General features: G+C 41.2%; 1 protein-coding gene across 2 annotated transcripts in view; it reads left to right on the plus strand.

The window, feature by feature from the left end:
* Window positions 1-519: 519 nt before the first annotated feature.
* Window positions 520-19,290, plus strand: part of LOC148018287 (glycosyltransferase BC10-like) — a 50,810-nt gene continuing 32,039 nt past the window's right edge. Inside the window, exons 1-2 of one of the 2 annotated variants that reach the window (XM_087661353.1) lie at window positions 520-957; window positions 1,269-2,094. In XM_087661353.1, coding sequence (XP_087517479.1) covers window positions 1,519-2,094 — 576 coding nt within the window. In that variant the 5' untranslated portion in view covers window positions 520-957; window positions 1,269-1,518. The remainder of the gene's footprint in view (window positions 958-1,268; window positions 2,095-19,290) is intronic. The other variant, XM_087661352.1, reaches the window with a different exon arrangement.

Consider the following 19,290-nt stretch of genomic DNA (forward strand, 5'->3'; position numbering starts at 1 on the left):
CACTCATAATGTTAAGTTAGTCTTGTCAATAGTGAAGAGCACACTCATACGAGCACACACATTGAAAAACTTGTGAATGCATTACTGCATATAGATAGACATATGTCGTCAATGATAGTGCACATGATTAATTACATGCTTGTGTGTGAATTGTCTCAAAAGCTTACTTATGAGCTTGATGAAATTTTACACATGAGTGTGGAGTGCATCATTTGTTGCATGCAAAGTACATGTACCATTTGCCTTCGATTTTTGCTTGCTCACAAAAAATGCAAGGTGAGCGATGTGGAGCCTCTTGAGCTCCGCAAGTCTGCAAGCTGTGCAAAACATGGTTAGCAAGCGTAGGCGACCAAGCGAGATAGTCATATACAATAATGAAGTTCTTATACAATGTTGAATGGGATGGTTGGGACTGTGGACATACTTTAGATATGATGAATGTATGCCCACATGCACATAGAGCAAGCCAATCATAAGGAATATGATGCATATATGCCCACATGCACATAAAGCAAGCAATTATAAGGAAAGGATCTTCCTACCGATCTTCCTTGGCGGTAGGAATTCAGATGCGCTTTCACAAACTTTCCTAAAAGTCTATTTTCGAATGTGGTTGTTGTTAAAAAGAAAACTGTCACTTCGGACGTGCAGTCAATCTGGTCCTCTTTGTCGTCTCCGGCGCTCCGCCAAGAAAATACATGAGATTTGTGTGCGTTTTGACGGAAGGATCGAATTCCAGAGGCAGGTTCCTGCACGCAATTCTTGTGCTCTACCTTGCAGCACCTTTCATTCCGCCGTCGCTCATCCATCTGATCAAAGCTCTGGAGTTGCCGTTTTGATTCCTTCCAAGCTCCGTCTTTGCGTAAACGCTTTGGTAAGCAGCAAGCTGTTGTCAGATTGTACCTCTCCTTTTCTGATTGCACATGGTTGATCATACGAGCTGACACAAGCAGCTTGGTAAGTCTAGAAGCAAGCTGTTGTCTGATCGTATCTTCCCTTTTTTTGGTTGCACATGGTTGCACATACACATGCGTCAGTGCACCTGTAACTCCCCATCTACGACTCCCTCGATCAGTTCACTGCACCTAGTTTGCGTATTATGCATATACAAATCAGATTACACATCATGCTTCTACATCACATGCTTGTGCAGTCTGAGAGTCAATTAGACTTGGTCGCAGTTTAAGCTCTTAAGTAAGCAGAGTTTGATTGCTTAATTCATAAATCATTCTGTTTTACAGTTTTTTTACTTTTTGGGTTTTAATCAGGTGCACTAGCAGGAGAAATCATTGTGCTGATATCTTGATCATGTTGGCCTGAGAACCTCCATGTGAACTGTGTTCAAAGGAGAGAAGATCTGAATAGATACAGGGTTTTTCTACAGACACATACCAACACTAGCTTTTGTATCGACTGTTAAGATTCAGCTTGCTGGTGCGCACATTGACAAGTTTAACAACAGGATTATGTACAATTTGCTAAGTACAAAGAGAGAGTGTTATTATTGGAACTTTGGAGATGACCATGCAGCTAAGGACAGGAGCAGTCACTGGAGCTGAAGAGACTGACCATTTCCTCCGAGAAACCACTAGACCTCAGACAGCACCTAAACGAGAATGGCCTGCCAAGTTGGCCAAAATTTTCTTTATTTTTGTTCTATTAGGAGCAGGAATCATGCTGGGAGCTGCATTTGCTTTGCATATATCACGTTATTTGGCACCAGGCTCATTTTTCTCCAATTCCATCTCTTTGTGCACCACCCAGGCAGTTCCCTCAGCTTCTCAAGTCAAGTTAAAAAAATGGTTTAAGCCAGAAGATTGGCTTCGTGGACCATTACTACAGCATAACATGTCAGATTCAGAGCTTTTATGGTTAGCTTCATTGGCACCAAGGAGACATGGATTACCAATCAGACGCACTCCCAAGGTGGCCTTCATGTTCCTAACTCGAGGGCCATTGCCTCTTGGACCTTTATGGGAACGATTTTTCCAAGGGCATGAGGGATTATATACTGTATATGTTCATGCACATCCAGGTTACAACCTTCAAGTCTCATCCTCTTCTGCCTTTTATAAACGGCAAATTCAAAGCAAGGTGAGTCTGCTTCTAACAGGCATAACAATCAGCAATTAATGTGTAATAAGGTTAAAGTTTGCTTGATTAGAGAGCATTCTGGTGCAATTTATTTTGAAGTGTGCAAAGGTTGTAATTGTAAAAGTAGCAAATCTTGGTCAATTCTTTGAGTAATAGAGTAATTAGCCTGCAAAGTTGATAGCGGGAAAAAGTTTCATTGAATATATGAACAAAATAGGGCTAGATTATTCTTCCAGACATATTCATGCTATTTGTAATGTGAAATCAAGATATTTGCTGCAGTTGGAGGGAAAGTAAAGCTTTAGTGGTTGTCCTCGATGGTATATTTGAGATACATATTCTTTGTTACATATTTATGTACCATCTATGGAAGAAGGTCCAAACTCATGCTGCAAGTGGTCTGGATTTGTAGTCAATGTTATTCAGATTGATGGCTATGTATATTAGGCTGGAGTAGAAGCTTGAAGGCTTGCCAGTTAGTTCATGGGAGGATGTAGAGCTGAAATGGCAGAGGAGGTTATAGGTCTTGCAAAGACCCTTGAAGAACAAGTGTCATGGGCAATCACACACGTTGGGACCCTTTTCAGCATCCAAGCCATTACACACATCAATTGTGCTTGTTGTCATTACCTGGAAAAAATAGAGCTCAATCAAATTGATACTTATACAAAAGTGAAGGTGGTTGGTGCATTTTTGAGCCCTAAAGGCATGACCCCAACCTTATAATCAGCGGGTCAGTCCTAGATGCTGTCTTGGATAGTTGTTCGTGAAAGACTTGCATGCAATAGAATTCTCTCTAAATATTGAACTTGGAAAAGATTGTACCATTAAGCTTTTCAGATAGTGCTCAGTCTAGGTTTGATCGTCAAGGTCTTTCAAACTGCATCAAAATGTGGAGAGATGCACAGAGTGCTTAGTGCGCACTGCAGTCCTTGGTAGTCAAGATGTGCAGAGATGTACAGAGTGCAAGTCGGTAGTCAAAACTCAAGCTCCAAGCCAAGATGTGGAGAAATCCATCATCTTGACACACAGGCGCATTAAGTAATCTAGCTGTAGAGCTCAAACCTTTGACAAATAATAGGATATTGTTTAGGGAGGCCAAACTCTTGGACCAGCTCTTTTCACTTGAAGCTTTGGTATTAATCCATAGAGAGTGCACAAAAGACGTACTGTGCACATACCTGCACATTATCTATATGAGTATTCATTCTATTTCTGTTGTGATCTCCTACTTATGAGCTTCATCAGAGCCTAACAAAGACATTAGAGCTTTGCCATTGTGTCATGATCATGCATGTGTTGTGTGCTGTTATTCCCTGCATTCCAACTGTGAGAAATAGCTGTGATTGTCATCTGACTTCAGTGAGCCAGTAGTGACGAACTTGGCAAGTAATTGCCTATATTCAACCATGCGTCTGTAAGGCCGGCGGAAAGGGTGGTGAATATCGAAGGGCAGTGAGGGGAATATCCAACACAAATGTCCCATTATAGATAGATATACTCACTTGCGAGTGAGTGTAAGGCATTGTGTTAATGGGTGGAAATCTGTGAAAGTTGCAAAATATGAATCTCCTCCCAATGAAAATGTGGGCATTAGTCCACATAAGTTGCACCAAATAAAGACATTTGGTCTTCTACTACTATTATCTCTCTTATGCAGCATTTTTGTTTGCTTTTCAAAGAGAGAATGCTAAAAAAAACCAAGATAATTTTTTTATAGAGATGAAAGATAATGCAAGCGTCACAAAGATTTGACTAACATGTGCCCTAAATTGTGAGGCCATAAAGAAATATGTGGCCATTCAATGACAACTACAACATGGTCCTTAACTCCAAAAGCATACAGAGGATACAAAGTACCAGATTTAGACCTTTTGGCCACAACAAGAGATCCCTTGCAAATTTTTTTCACATGATCACCAAAGATCACCCTATAACCACAATCATAAACCTGTACTATAACTAATTAAAACTTTAGTCAATTTTGGAATACATTGCATATTTTGTATGACAAAAGAAGATTCATTTGGCAGTGATAAGTATATCCCCAATCCCAACAATGTTACATGCATAGTTATTTCCAAGGTGGATGCATCCTCTCTTTCCAGCATCATAAGTAGAGAACTGCTCTCTATATGGAGTCCATGAAATGATACTCTAGAATCCTCTCTTTTCAGCATTATAAGTAGAAAATCACTCTCTATGTGGAGTATCATTTCGCGATACTCCAGAATCCAAAAGCTAGCTTTAAGACAATGGTAACCAATATTGCATCACCCAAAGAGAATACATATAACACATCACCATCATTGCTACTACATACATTTAACTCCTTTATCTTTACCTTGCTTTTCTCTTCCTTTTTGTTATCACCTTTTGCCTTTATTTCCTTTTTCTTGTCCTTTCACCTTGTAGAATTCCTTGTTATATGTATCTCTTTTTGTTACAAAAGAAGCATTATATATCCTTTTTGCTATGTGACTTGTTTCTTGACTTGTCTCTCTCATAAGAGTTTCCCTCGGTATGTGACATTCCTCTCACCATAAGTGCAGTAGAGCTCCTTGACCCCACATTGTTCTTTTTGTTCATCTCCTAAGTAAAGTGCTCTCAATATTAGAACTCGTAAGACCACTTGCTTTGCAAGTACGGAGTTACTAATGGCTGTTTTGAAAGTGTCCGAACTCTCAAGTAAGATAACTAACAAAAACATAGCTTTCACTAAATTTAAAAAGAAAATCTTCTAAGATGTCAATTGGGTCAAAAATAGTGTTAAACTCATTGAAGTGATTAGACATTGAAGCCCCCTCTTCCATGCGGATATCAATGAGTTTTTTCAGCCAATGAACTTGAAAGGCTGCACTTTCTTTCTCATATAACTTAACTTTTTTAATACACCATATATACTCTTTGTGATTTTCACATTAAAATATATGGAATTTGAGAGTGTTAACATAATAGTGGAGCATGCCAAGTGATCCAATTCCTTCCATGCATTTGGATCCATGTACTTAGGCTTAATCCCACTATATTTGATTGGCTTCACTTGCTTGTTCTATACCAATACATTGTAAATTTATTGTTTCTAGTATGAAAAGTTTGTACCATCAAGCTTTTATAATATCATGTGGTATTGAAGAAGTTAAAGTTCTTGGATTTAAAATAGATAATTCTTAGCCTTTTATATTGGATGCAAATGTGAAATATAATCCTAAGTTGTTGAAAGTAGAAAAAAGAAAATCTAAATTTTTACATGCATATGAAAAATGTAGGTGTTGACTAAAAGATGGAGGGATGGGAGGGGTTTGAGATGTGTATATCCCCAGTTCTAGTGTGGGAAAATATAGTCTACTGGATAATGTGGCTTGTTCCAAGCTAGCAATAGATGTGTGGAGTATGGTTGTCATGGGTATTATGCGGCAATGAGGTGATAAAAGTATTGTGTGTGGCTAACCCAAGGTTGTAGGTAACAAGCAATTGACATGAGTGAAAGTACTAAACGTTTGATGTTTGGTCAGGCCTAGTAGTTTAATTGCATGGGCCTATTTAAGTAGGTCTGGATTTGGTCGGGTTATTTAATTGCACGGGCCTATTTAAGCAAGACTATAACAAGGACGTGAAATTTTGATGCTTCACTTAGCTTTTGATAAAGAGTTAATCAAATGTGCAAATGTAACTTGCACATGTGATTTACAGATTAGTCATTTCACAGTGTGGTACCTAGAACCTTGAGATATCAGTTGTGCCAAAGGCAAAAGTTGTAACAGCTTGTACTTGACAAGTATTGTACTATGTGGTGCTTGGTGCCAATAATTGGCCTAGATCAATTTATTAGCCATAAGTGTTAGTAGTGACACTAGGGACTTGGCATTAATTAATTAATTAATGCCAGTCCAAGGGCTAATGAGTACTCATGAATGGCTAGATGATAAATTGGCCTAGCCACTTTAATTGTTCGTTGGTTCGATTACTTTTATGAGCAAGAAATAATTATTAAATTAATTTTTGGAATTATGTTGAAAGATGCTAGAAAATGGATTAGGAAGGTTGTCACTTGGCAACACTTGCCCATGCAAGTGGGGAGAAGGCTGGTGGGAAGTTGGGAGGAGCTCATTTCAACTTGTGGAAGCTGGGAGAGGGAGAGAAGGTTGTATTTGCAGTTTGGAGGTTGGAGCAGCCATTAGCAAACCCTATTGCAGTTGTAGTCGATAGCCCTAGAAGTCCATGGAGATAGCCTTGGAAGGCTGCTAGATAGTAGGCGGTAACAGCTTGGGTTGGTGATAGCCTATTTTTGGGCCTCTTGGTAGTAGATAATTGCAAGATATGTACTCCAAAACAGGGCAATAATTGATTTGATCGATTTTTGATGATAAAATTTTGAATTTTCTTCCTCTATAGCATTCTCTCTCATCCTCCAACCACTTCTTACCTTTCCTAGTGAGTTCCAACAATTTCAGCCATTGGAGGTGGAGATTTTGAAGAATCTAGAGCAAACCAAGGGGCAAATTGGTTTGAGGGCATGTTGGTCATTTGTGACAGCAAGAGGCAATTGGAGAGTGAAGGAGATTTAAGGAACCTCAATGTATTCCATCCAGATTGCAACGTAAGATAAATAAATACTACAAGGAGTGCCAATTTTGGGGCTAATAGATTGTCCATTGTCCAAGATTAAGTGATAAATTTGCATTTTCAGTTTACATGAAATGATTGCTGTAATTAGTGCTTGATCAAGTTATTTGCCACCCTATCCGAGAAGAAAAGTTGGTTTCAAGCCAGGGTACCATCAGTTTCCTTGACTTGGTGGGTCATAGGCACCTAATTGGAGGTCAAAAGGCTTGCTTTGATGCTTCAACTGCGCAATTATAGCAAGGGTGTCTTCTTATGTGAGATGGGATCAAGTAGTGATGATGCATCTCAATTTGAAAATGCACATAATGAAGGGGAAATACAATGCCTAATCTTAGAACAAGCTTTTGTCATGGACAGCAAGAAGAAAATGTAATGAAGGGGGAAGTGCAATACCTAATCTTGGAGTAGGCTTATATCATGGACGGCAAGAAGAAAATGTGGGCGTTGACCAAGAAGTGGATCCTTCTAGTATATGATGATCAATTTAAGGTTTGGTTTAGGGTAGTTGTTGACATGTTTGCCCAGTTGGCTAAGGATCCACATTTTGAGATATTGTTGTATTCTCCTAAGAAAGATAGCAAGGGCAAGAAGAATGTGCCATTCTGAAAGGCTTCGGGACAGCAAGAAGCTCCCAAAGGGCAGCCATTGCAGCCTCAAGATCCACCAAAGATTGATGATGAGAAAACACAATTAGTGTAAGTGGGGCTAGAGATACAAATGCAAGGCCATCTTGATAGTGTTAATCCACTGGGTTTTGGATGGCAAGGCATGCATACAGTATGGGGTAGCTAGGAGGTATGGCGCAACTCCTTATGGTATGTAGCAAACAATGCATGGAATGCAAAATCCAATGTATCCAGGTATGATTGGTGGTATGCACTATCTCATGTATGGTAGCATTGGCACGATGTTTGGGGTACAATCTGGTATGTATTGTCACGGACATGCCATGATCAAGTGTACATATTAATTCTTGCTCATGCCATATGAATCCACACCCCAAGTGAACACACCCTTAACAGGACATCCTCGAGCCAACCATGCAAACCCACCCTTTCCATGTCATCATAGAATATTCTTGAAGATATGCCATGTCATCGCCTGTATCATTGATGACGTCATCATGGAACATTCTAGAAGATCTTTAGTTGCCCTCCAACACTTATAAAGGAGGGGCTCACCATAGAGATCCTCAGTCTTGTCAATGCCAGTCTTGGGAGCTCAAGGAGTCGAGACCTCCAAGTAAGTAACTTTGAGTTCCAAATGTAGTTCTTGTCTAGTCATGGTATCTAGCCTTGTCATGTCTTCCATTATCCTCCTGTTGGCTTTAGACTTGAATAAATGACAAGCACAACTTTAAATAGAACACCCTATGCATCTAGGCCCTATACTTCAAGAGATGCAAGACCAGACTTGAGACTTACAAAACAACAGAGGAAGTGATCAGATGATTCTGCGTGTTTATCAATCCCCAACAAGAGAACCCAAGATTAGCATCCAACAAGAGAACCCAAGATCAACGTGTCAGAGCAGTTCAATGGTGACCGTTCGAAGTTCAAGGGATTTTTGCAACAAGTAATGCTCTATATCTGCATGTAACCGGATAGGTATATAGATGATGCTTCCAAGGTGGGATTAATTGGGACTTTGCTTTGTGGTCAAGCTTTATCATGGTCTTGTCGAGAAAGGCCCTTTTTCTCAAAGCCTTGGTCGACTCTGGGGCCTCTACATGTCTTATTGATGATGGCTTTGTGAATAGATACTAGATTTTAGTACTCCAAAAGATTAATCCTGCAACAATTGAAGTCGTGGATGGAAGGCCTCTAGCATTTGGAGATACTACCAAGGAAACTCGATCACTCATGGTAACTCTTGGTGATCACAAATCTTGCGCATGCTTTAATGTCATATCCAGTCCCACAAATTTAATCATCCTTGGAATGCCTTGGCTAAATAAACACAACCCAAAAATTGATTGGGTTAAGCACAAGATTACATGTTGTGAAAATCAAGGAAAGTCAATATATCTAGGAGCCAAAGCCTTTATGCACATAGCAAGGTAGGAACTGACCTATATGATATACCATATACCAGCTTGAGAATCTAGTATAGATGAGTCAGTCAAGCTACCAAGCCAATATCAATAATTGCAAGATGTCTTTGAAAACAAGAATGCAGATCTCTTACTCAAACACAGACCATATGATTGTGCCATAGAACTCCATGAGGGGGACTCAACCATCTTTTGGATCCATCTACAGGCTATCCCCTGATGAACCAGCTAAACTACGCAAGAACATTGATGAGAACTTTGCCAAGGGGTTCATTAGGCACTCGGAGTCTCCTGTTGGAGCCCCAATTTGGTTCATGAAGAAGAAAGACGGGTCACTTCGAATGTGTGTGGATTATCGAGGGCTCAACAAGATAATAGTCAAGAATTGATACCCTTTGTCATTGATACCATAGCTCTTGGAACACCTTGGAAAAGCCAAGATCTTCACAGAGATTGATCTACGAGGGGCTTACAATCTTGTACAGATTAGAGAAGGAGATGAATGGAAGACAGCCTTCTGCACAAGGTATGGTCACTTCGAGTATGTTATGCCATTCGGTGTCACTAATGCTCCTACAATGTTTCAACATATGATGAATGATGTCTTCTAAGAGCATCTCCAAAGGAGCATGAGTACCATGTAAAATTAGTTTTGGAAAAGCTCAGAGAAAAAAGACATGTAAAACTTGAGAAGTGTTTTTTCCATCAGACAGAAGTGGAATTCTTGGGGTACAATGTCCCCCAGAGAGGAATCTTCATGGACCCTAAGAAGATCAAGACTGTTCTTGACTGGCAGACACCCACATGTGTCCGCAATGTCCAATGTTTCCTTGGCTTTGCCAACTTCTACAGGATCTTTATCAAGGATTACTCAAAGATAGTTCCACTACTCACTAGACTCATAGGAAACTCAAAGTTCTCATGGATCTCAGAAGTCGAGAAGGCCTTCTAGACCTTGAAGACCGCTTTCGCCATTGCTCGCTTTTACCACTACCTCAATCCTGGTCCATCTAGACCTACCAAGCCATTTTTCTTGGAGATGGATGCATCAGACTATGCCTTAGGAGCCATCTTGTCCCAACATGGAGTTGATGGTAATATGCATCTAGTGGCATTTCACGGAAGGAAGTTCTTCTCTTTAGAGATAAACTATGAGATCCATGACAAAGAACTTCTTGCCATTGTAGATGCCTTTGATACTTGGCGTCATCATCTAGAGGGTGTAGCCCATAAAGTTATCGTCTATACAAATCACAAAAATCTAGAATACTTTATGACAACTTGCATCCTCAATCGAAGACAATCCCGTTGGAGTAACTTCTTATCTAGGTTTGACTTTGTCACTACCTATCGCCTAGGATGCCAACAATGCAAATCAAATGCTTTATCAAGAAGATCCTACATGGCGCCTAAGAAGGGAGAAGAAGCTTTTGATCAACAACGAGCAATACTACTCAAGCTAGAGCACCTCTAGCTAGCAGCCATCTCCAGTTGTCACAAAGATGACCCTACATTGATCTAGTTAATCCACAAAGGCCTACCGCATGATGATTTGGCCAACAATGTCAAGAGAAAAAATCAAGAGGGGAAAGAAAATGAAGTTTGTGAGTTTCGGGAAACTAATGGATCCTTATACTATAAGGATCTACATTACATTCCTCTAGAAAAGTCAAGACTCCAGGTACTCCAACAACGCCATGACACCCCAACAAGAGGACACTTTGGAGTTAATAAGACCTTAGAGCTTATTTCAAGAGATTTTTAGTGGCCCCACATGTGGAAAGAAGTTAAGGAATATATAAAATCATGCGATACTTGCAATAGGGCCAAGGTACCTCGTCACAAACCACATGGCCTCTTGCAACCCTTGCCCATTCCAGCGCGACTCCGGTCTTCTCTGTCCATGGATTTCATAACAAACCTTTCCAAATCAGACAAATATGACTCTATTCTTGTTGTGGCAGATAGGTTCACAAAAATGGCACATTTCATCCCTACCACCAGGACCATCATAGGCGCAGCTACTGCTAGACTCTTCCTCAGATACATTTTCAGATTACATGGACTCCTAGATGACATCATCAGCGATCGGGGTTCCCAATTCATATTTGGTTTTTGGAAGAGTCTTTGCAACCTCCTTGGAGTCCAAGTTAAGTTATCCACAGCCAATTATCCACAGATAGATGGTCAAATAGAATGGGTAAATCAAGTCTTGGAACAATATCTCCGCTGCACCATCAACTACCATCAGAATGATTGGTTTGAGCATATTGTCCTTTGCAGAGTTTGCTTATAATAATAGTATCCATGCATCTACCAAGCAAACTCCTTTCTTTGCAAACTATGGCCAGCATCCAAGATGGATGTACATCTCTCCAATCAAGAACCTTGCTGCCTGAGATTAATCTCAACACCTAGCAAATATACACTAAGAACTCAAGCAACAAATCCAAAAGGCTCAAAATCAGTACAAGCACTATGCGGACCAACATTGTCTCCAACATCCAACATACAAAGTCAGTGATAAGGTATGGTTACTCAGGCATAACCTCTAGACAACAAGGCTCTCCATCAAGCTAGACCACTAGAGATTTGGGCCCTTCACTATCGTAGCCCAGATCAACCCAATTGCTTACTGACTTCAACTTCCGAGTACCATGAAGATCCACCCAGTTTTCCATGTTTCCTTGCTTGAGCCATACCATAGCTCACCACTAAGGGGGGAGAGATCTAATCCCCCCCCCCCTGTCCAGATTAAAGATCATGAAGAATTTGAGGTCGAGCATGTCTTAGACTTGAGGATCTCCCAAGGTTGATTGGAATACGTTGTTCACTGGAAAGGATATGATATCAATGATTGCACTTGGGAACCTGCAAAATATCTCCAAAGAGTACCTCTCAAAGTTAAAGAATTTCACAAGAGGAATCCAACAAAACTTGGACCAACCACCAAGCTACTCCTCGTGGAACTCGTCGCTAGAGGAGGGGGTGATGTCACGGAAATACCATGATCAAGTGTACAGATTAATTTTTGCTTATGCCATATGAATCCACACCCCATGTGAATGCACTCTTAACATGACATTTTCAAGCTAACCATACGAAACCACCCTTGCCATGTCATCATAGAACCTTCTAGAAGATATTCCAGGTCATCATTTGCATTATCAATGATGTTATCATGAAACATTCTAGAAGATCTTTAGCCACCCTCCAACACCTATAAAAGGAGGGTCTTGCTATAGAGCTCCTTAGTCTTGCCAATGCTAGTCCTGGGAGCTCAAGGAGTCGAGACCTCCAAGTAAGTAACTTCGAGTTTCAGTTCTAGTTCTTGTCTAGTCGTGGTATGTAGACTTGTCTTGTCTTCCATTATACTCCTTTTGTCTTGTTACCTTGTAATCTCATAGTACAAGCTCTTGTCTAGTACTGTCTTGTATCTTGTTCATCCCCTTTGAGGGAGATCTTGTAATTCTGATATCTTGTATTCATACCTATGGTCCCGGGTTGTGGAATCTTTTATATCTTATCGAGTTTTGTTGTCTATACCTACGGTCCCAGGTTGTGGGATTTTCTGTATCTTGTTAAGTTATTAATGTACCTTGTGCCTCTACGTGGGATTATCTTATAATCAGAATTCTTGTAACTAATTTTGCATCTAGTCTATGGGGCTTAAGGGATAAATGTTGGTCATGCAAATGCTTCTTATGGTGCTGGTCATGATGCAAATGCAGTAAGTGCACACTTTTTTCAGTGGCTAGTGTATGGTAACTTGATTCCTAAGGAGCCAACAAAGGACCACGATGAGGGTGGAAAAGGGGGTGAAGTTTGAGGCTTTCAGTGGTGCACAAGATAAGCTGAAAGCTTTGGCTTTTATTCAACAGTTCGATGCAATCTATTTAGGAGGTGACTTCATTGAATCCTCTAAGATATTTGAAAGGCAGCCACTTTCATGAAGGGAGATGCATTGCAGTGGTGGTCCACACTCTTAATGCAAGGTAGATTCATTCCAGTGAGGAAGAAGATAAAGGTTAATCATATGATGCACTTATTTCTGTTTAAATATCATGGCATGCTAGAGTCGATCATCAATGATTGAGATCTGTGGATGACCAGTTTGTTTTGGAAGGGACTATTTGAGAACATGGATATCACACTGAAAATCTCTGTCCTTTCATGTCCAAATAGATGGTCAGTCCGAAGAGGCTAATTCCACAATGCTAGATGTCTTGAGATGTTATGTATTTGAGCATAAGACATAGTGAGAGTAGTACTTACCTTTGGTAGAGTTTGCATATAACAATAGAGTGCATAGTTTCACTGGCATGATCTGTGGATGATTAGTTTGTTTTGGAAGGGACTATTTGAGAACATGGATATCACACGGAAAATCTCTTTGTCCTTTCATCCCCAAATAGATGATCAGTCCGCATAGGCTAATTCCACAATGTTAGATGCCTTGAGATGTTATGTGTCTGAGCATAAGACATAGTGAGAGCAGTACTTACCTTGGGTAGAGTTTGTGTATAACAATAGAGTGCATAGTTTCACTGGCAAGGTTCCATTTGAGGTTGTGCCATGTGGAGGGTGGCAAGAAAGTGCTTTCTATCTTACACTCAAAGGATATTATCCTTGAGGTTGATCACTGTGTGGAAAACATGGATGGAGTCTATGCAAAGATTAAGTATATACTTCAAAGATCTCAAGAGAAGCAAAAGAGGGGTGTTGATTGCCATAAACACGCTTTACAATTTGCAGAGGGCAATTATATATTGTTGTGTTTTGAAAAGACAAGGTTGAAAAAGATGAAAGGAAGAAAGGGATTGTATCTGAAGTTGTTGAGTATGAGATGTCAGGAGGACGTGTATTTTTGAAATCTCACTTAACATGTGGATTAATTTTTAATCACATGTTTAAGTAAATGTTGCACATGTAAGGTATAACTAGGGTTAGAGTAAATTTATAGGCCTGGGACATGAGGAAATCATGGGATGTCAAAGGCAAAAGTTAAGTGTTAGTTGGTACCTAATGCCAATCTAATGGTCAAAGATGGTATAGAGACACTCAGGAATGAAAGTTGTCTAGCCAATTTAATTATTGGCTAGTCAGATTATTTTTCTGGATACCAAAATAATTATTAGATTAATTTTCGATATTTAAAGATTGAAAATTAATATTTAATTATGGATAATGCTGGAAAAACCATGTCACTTGTCAAAAATGCCCACAAGATTGAAAAACCTCTTTAGAGGCTAGAGAGGCATTTTAGTGCATTCAGCCTGCAAGAGAGAGGGAGGAGATGTTGCTAGTCTGATCTGCAGTCATTGGAGGACCTTCTAAGGAAGCCAAGGGCAGGAGAAGACGAATTTGTTGCGGGTGACGGCATCTACAGGTTGTTGAGATAGGGCAGCAACTGTAATGACTGATTTTCTTCAGTTCTTTGCGAAGAAAGTTTTAATTTTTTCTCTTCAGCATTCTCTCTCATCTCCCAGCCTTTCTATAGCCTTGCTTAAAAAATTACAGCATTGAGATTACTAGAGGTTGAGAAATTTCAGAATTCTCTATTGTAAACCCTAATCTATAGAAAGGCCTAGGCTGAGAAAAAGGGTAAATCTGAAAATAAGGCTGAAAATCAGAGCAAATTTTGGCACACAAAGAGCGGAAGATCAAGGGTAAGGTTTCTAGGAGGTACTTGATGAAGTTTCACAGTTCTTCACCAATGGATGCCAAATGGATGGAGGAGGATGACTTGGTAGACCATTCTCAGTTGTGTAGCTTTACCTTGATGCTTTCTAATTAGAGCCGGCTTTAGTTCGGGCTCAATCAGGTTCAGTAGAGCAAGGGTCTAGAGTATTACTTGATGCTCGTGAAGGAGCTAGCACCTCTGCTCCTCAGTGATGGATAGCTCTAGATGTAGTGGATCTCGGATGTATTTAGCATAGATTTAGGGTATTGTAGTTGAAAGTATGTTTGCCAAGAGATCACCATTCAATATACTAGTCACTATGTTTGGTATGCTAATTGTGAAGAAATACTCTGACACAAAAACACAAATAACAATCGTACGGCAAAGCATAGACTGATAAAAGAACACAATTAGGGTTAGGGTAACTTAGAGGCAATGAATACAGAAAATAACTGAAGTGATATAACTGCTGAATATACAATGCTCATGCACCAAACATACTATGAAGTGAATGAATACTGAACCTTGAACTCTTGTATCTCAAGGATCAGGGCAGGGGTAATGAGCTGGAGAGTGTCGTACTCTTGGATCCCGAATCATAGCAAGGCAGCCTCCGGATGTCGAACACCAGCAAACGCAGCAGTGAGAAGCTGGATTAGATGCAGATGGCAGTGAGAAGAGAGAGAGAGACTAAAAATGCAGGCAACAGGAGAGAGAAAGACTAAATTCGTAGGTAGGACAGCCTGTAGGAGAGAGAAAGACTAAAAACGCAGGTAGTGCGGCAGCAGGTTTGTGCAAGAATAGTAGTTGCTTGGTTGGGATCAGCTCCAAACTGCGAGAAGAGGGTTGGAAATCAGGCGCCAACTGATGTAGACAACAATGGACAGCTTCAACTGAGATGTCCTCTGCGAATGGGGTGTGGGAGCAAGCTGAAATACTTAAAATATGCAAAAACGATATTGTGAACTAAATGGAGAGCAGCATACGTATTTTAGAAAGTTTGGGCCCTCCTAAGTGGATTTGTGCTTATAGGACACATAAACTCTCTAGGATCATGTTTCTTTTAGATAAACAAGGTATTAACTAAGCAAGTTTTGGGGCTGTTTAGTAAAGCTAATGTATTTTTAGCTCAACACCCCCTCTCAGGCCCAACAATAGTGCCACGAGAAATATCTTTTACCCCCAGGGCGTCCCACCCCAAAGCAGCCAGAGCATCGAACAAAGGGTGCGCATCGGCTGCCCAATGGCCTACTAAGACTACAAAGGTGATGGTTATCTTACTAGGGGAGCCCAAGTGATCACCCCAAAGAGGATAGTGTTGTGCTAAGAAATGCACTTAGCCACTTAAACAGCCCCAAAACATGCTTATTTTAGGCTTATTTTAGCCAAAATCCTAAAACGGGGGGTGGATCGAGAAAGTTAAGTGGAAGAGGATCTAGAACCCTAATTTTCTATAAATTGGCAGCCAGCCCTCTACTCTTTCACAATCTTGTTTTTGCAGGTTTCAGGTGTTACCAACTTGCTGCCCACACCCCGGTCATGGAGGACATCTCAGCCCTTGCTGTCCATCACTGTTCACTACAGTATGGCACCTGTTTCCATCCCTCCACACATTGATTGCTGCTGTTTTTGCCTAGCGACTGACTGCTGTTCATCTGCACTGTTGTTGTACAGCCTGCCATGCCAGCAAACTGCTGTGTTTGTAGGCTCTAGCTGCCGCCCTGACAGTTTTCTCTCTCCTGTCTGCAATCGCTTCAGTATTTCTCTCTCCTGCAGGCTGTCCTACCTGCGTTTTCAATCTCTCTCTCCTGTAGGCTCCGTTTTTAGTTTTCCTCTCTCCTGCAGGCTGTTCTGCCTGCGTTTTCAGTATTTCTCTCTCCTACAGGCTCCGTTTTTAGTCTTTCTCTCTCCTGCAGGCTGTCTTGCCTGCGTTTTTAGTATTTCTCTCTGTTGCAGGCTCCTTTTTTAGTCTTTCTCTCTCCTCACTGCTATCTGCATCAGATCTAGCTTCTCACTGCAGCATTTGCTGGTGTTCGATATCTGAAGGCTGCCTTGTTGCGATTCGGGATTGGTTTGGAGTACGACACACTCTCCAACTCATTACCCCTGCCCTGATCCTAGAGATATGGGGGTTCAAGGTTCAATATTCATTCATTGCATAGTGTGTTTGCTGCATGAGCATCGTATTATTAGTAGTCATATCATTTCATTTATTCATTGTGTTCATTGTCTTTGAGTTACTCTAACCCTAACCTAACTGTGTTCTTTTTATCAGTCTGTGCTTTGTCGTATAGTTTCTGTTTATGTTTCTGTGTTAGGGTATTTTTCTTTACAGACAGGGCATCGGACAAAGGGTGCACGTCGGCTGTTCAATGGCCTACTAAGCCCTGCAAAGGCGGATGGAATCAGATATGGATTGTGTTTGTTTGTTTTTTTAAAAAATTTGATAGACATAGCAGTTAGTGGTGGCTCAAATCAGTTTTCGTCCTATTGAGTATCCGTGCCTCAAAAAGGAGAATGATAAAGGATGGTCAAACCCAAGACCTTCACAAAACAAGCATACTATCCCTACCATTACTGGGTGTTGGTGAAGAAGAATAAGGCTAAGGTGTAGATATAGCAAATAAGTGAAGCAAGTAAGACACGCAAGGCAAGCAAGCAAGCTAAGAAAAAAAACTGCCTTGGAGACTGCCATGGGAAATGCCACGAATATAGTGGATCCAGAGTCGACCACTCCAAAAGATTGAAAAGGGATAAATGCTCACAAATGCATGTGTACATGAACAGAATGCCAATGCATGGGGTAATTCAAAGGGCGATGTAAGATGTCATGCTCACGCAAGATGCAATGCAATGGTGCCACTTGGATAGTGTCCTTGTAGGGGAATTGTTCACTTGCCCAAGCGCCCTTTTACAATCATATCATCCTGATAGTGCAGATGAAGTTACAAATGTTCATAATACAAATTAAAAGAATAAATGAATGAATGCTGAAAAACTGTAAGCAACATCACTGTCACTATCAAGACTAGAAGCTGCCCCCTCCCAAACTAGAAGTGAAAGCAAGAGGGAAGCACCCTCTCCCCGTAAATGTGAAGAAGTAGGGGAGGGTGTACCCAAAAACTGATCTTGGATAACAGGTACTGAAGAACAGGTCGGTTGACCGCTTTGGTTAAAATATCGGCAAAATTGTTAGATGTAGGCACAAACTCTAGGTGGATAGTGTCTAGCTTAACCTGCTCTTTGGAAAATGAAAGTGGACTCCCACATGCCGCGTCCGTGGTGTAAAGATCGGATTGCCCACAAGGGCAATGGCACTCTGGTTATGGCAGTAGACAACGGTGGGAGGGTCGCATGGGAAATGAAGTGCTGCCAATAAACTCCTCAGGTAGATGGCCCCGGTGGTACCATCGAAGAGAGCATAGTACTTAGTCTTGGCCGTGGAAGCCGCTACCGTCTCTTGCTTACGGCTTGACCAAGAAATGGGAGCCGTGCCGAAGGTAAAGAGGTAGCCGCCATGAGAACGTTGGGTGTCGGGATCTCCTGCCCAATCAAAATCAGTGTACCCCTGCAAACATAAATCAGAACCATAGGTCAAGCCATAAGAATAAGTACACCACCGTAAATAACGCAACACACGAAGACATGGAATCCAATGTGACATCCTAGGTGCTGTGAAATACTGACTGAGTATGCTGATTGAGTAAGCTAAATCTGGCCTAGTATGAATTAACCAAAGAAGTTTTCCTACAACAGAGCGATAGGTATATGCATCGAAGGGCTGTCTTATCTTATCATCAGGCGTGTGTGTGTAGGCACGACACTAAAGACTCTGAAGTGGGAAATGACAAGCCGAGAGCCAAAAAATGTCTCATACGGGGTCTTCTTAGGAAGGTCTGTAGTTAGGTACCGGTTGAGGATGTACACCGAAGTGTTAACAGCCTCGACCTCAAGGCGCTCAAAAAGCTCTGCTGCAAACAGCATAGAGCGTGCCATTTCCATGACTGTCCTGTTCCTACTCTCTACGACTTCATTCTGAGAGGGGGAGTTAGTAGAGGTGAGGTGGCGAGTGATGCCATGCATCAGTAGAAACTCGGAAAACTCGTGGAGATAAACTCACCACCGCTATCACTCCTCATGCAACCAACACGACGTCTAGTCTGGTTATAAACCAGTAGCACCCAAGCAGAAAAATATGTGAAAGTATCTAACTTTTGCTTGAGGAAGTACACCCACATGTATCTAGAATGATCATCCATTATCAAAAAGAAGTATAGTGCACCATTTAAGGCGGCAGTGGATGTCGGCCTACAAAGATTAACATGAATCAATCTAAGAGACTCCTTAGCACGATGTGTGGACTGTGAGGGAATGGGGTACGGTGTTGCTTTCCGAGCTGACAAGCTTTACAAACATTGCGAGCTAGTTTTAGATAGTGAAGGCCCTCAACTAGCTGATGGCGGAATAACTCATAGAGAGAGTCATAATCAATATGCCCTAAGCGAAAGTGCCAAAGACACTCATTGTTCGTAGGCTCCCGAGATATAGCTAATGCTTGGAAGCTATGGAACACGAAGCCCTCGGCTGTTGGCTCGGTTAGAAAGTGAGTCATGTGGTAAAGGCCACTAGGCTATGCCTCACCGCGAGCAATCACTAAACTACTCTGAGAGTCAAGGATCTCAACTGTGGTCGCTGTAAGGAAAATTGTTCGCCCCAACTGGCAAAGCTGCTGAACAGATAGCAAGTTCATCCCAAGCTGGGGGACATGATATGCATTGCCCAGCGAAGCTAGATCCGGACCCTTGTCAGTGGCAAAACTGACGCTACCTTGAGT

The sequence above is a fragment of the Lygodium microphyllum genome, chromosome 21 (genome assembly GCF_053477565.2).
Source record: "Lygodium microphyllum isolate KBCC chromosome 21, Lygodium_microphyllum_v1.1.10, whole genome shotgun sequence".
Lineage (NCBI taxonomy): Eukaryota > Viridiplantae > Streptophyta > Polypodiopsida > Schizaeales > Lygodiaceae > Lygodium > Lygodium microphyllum.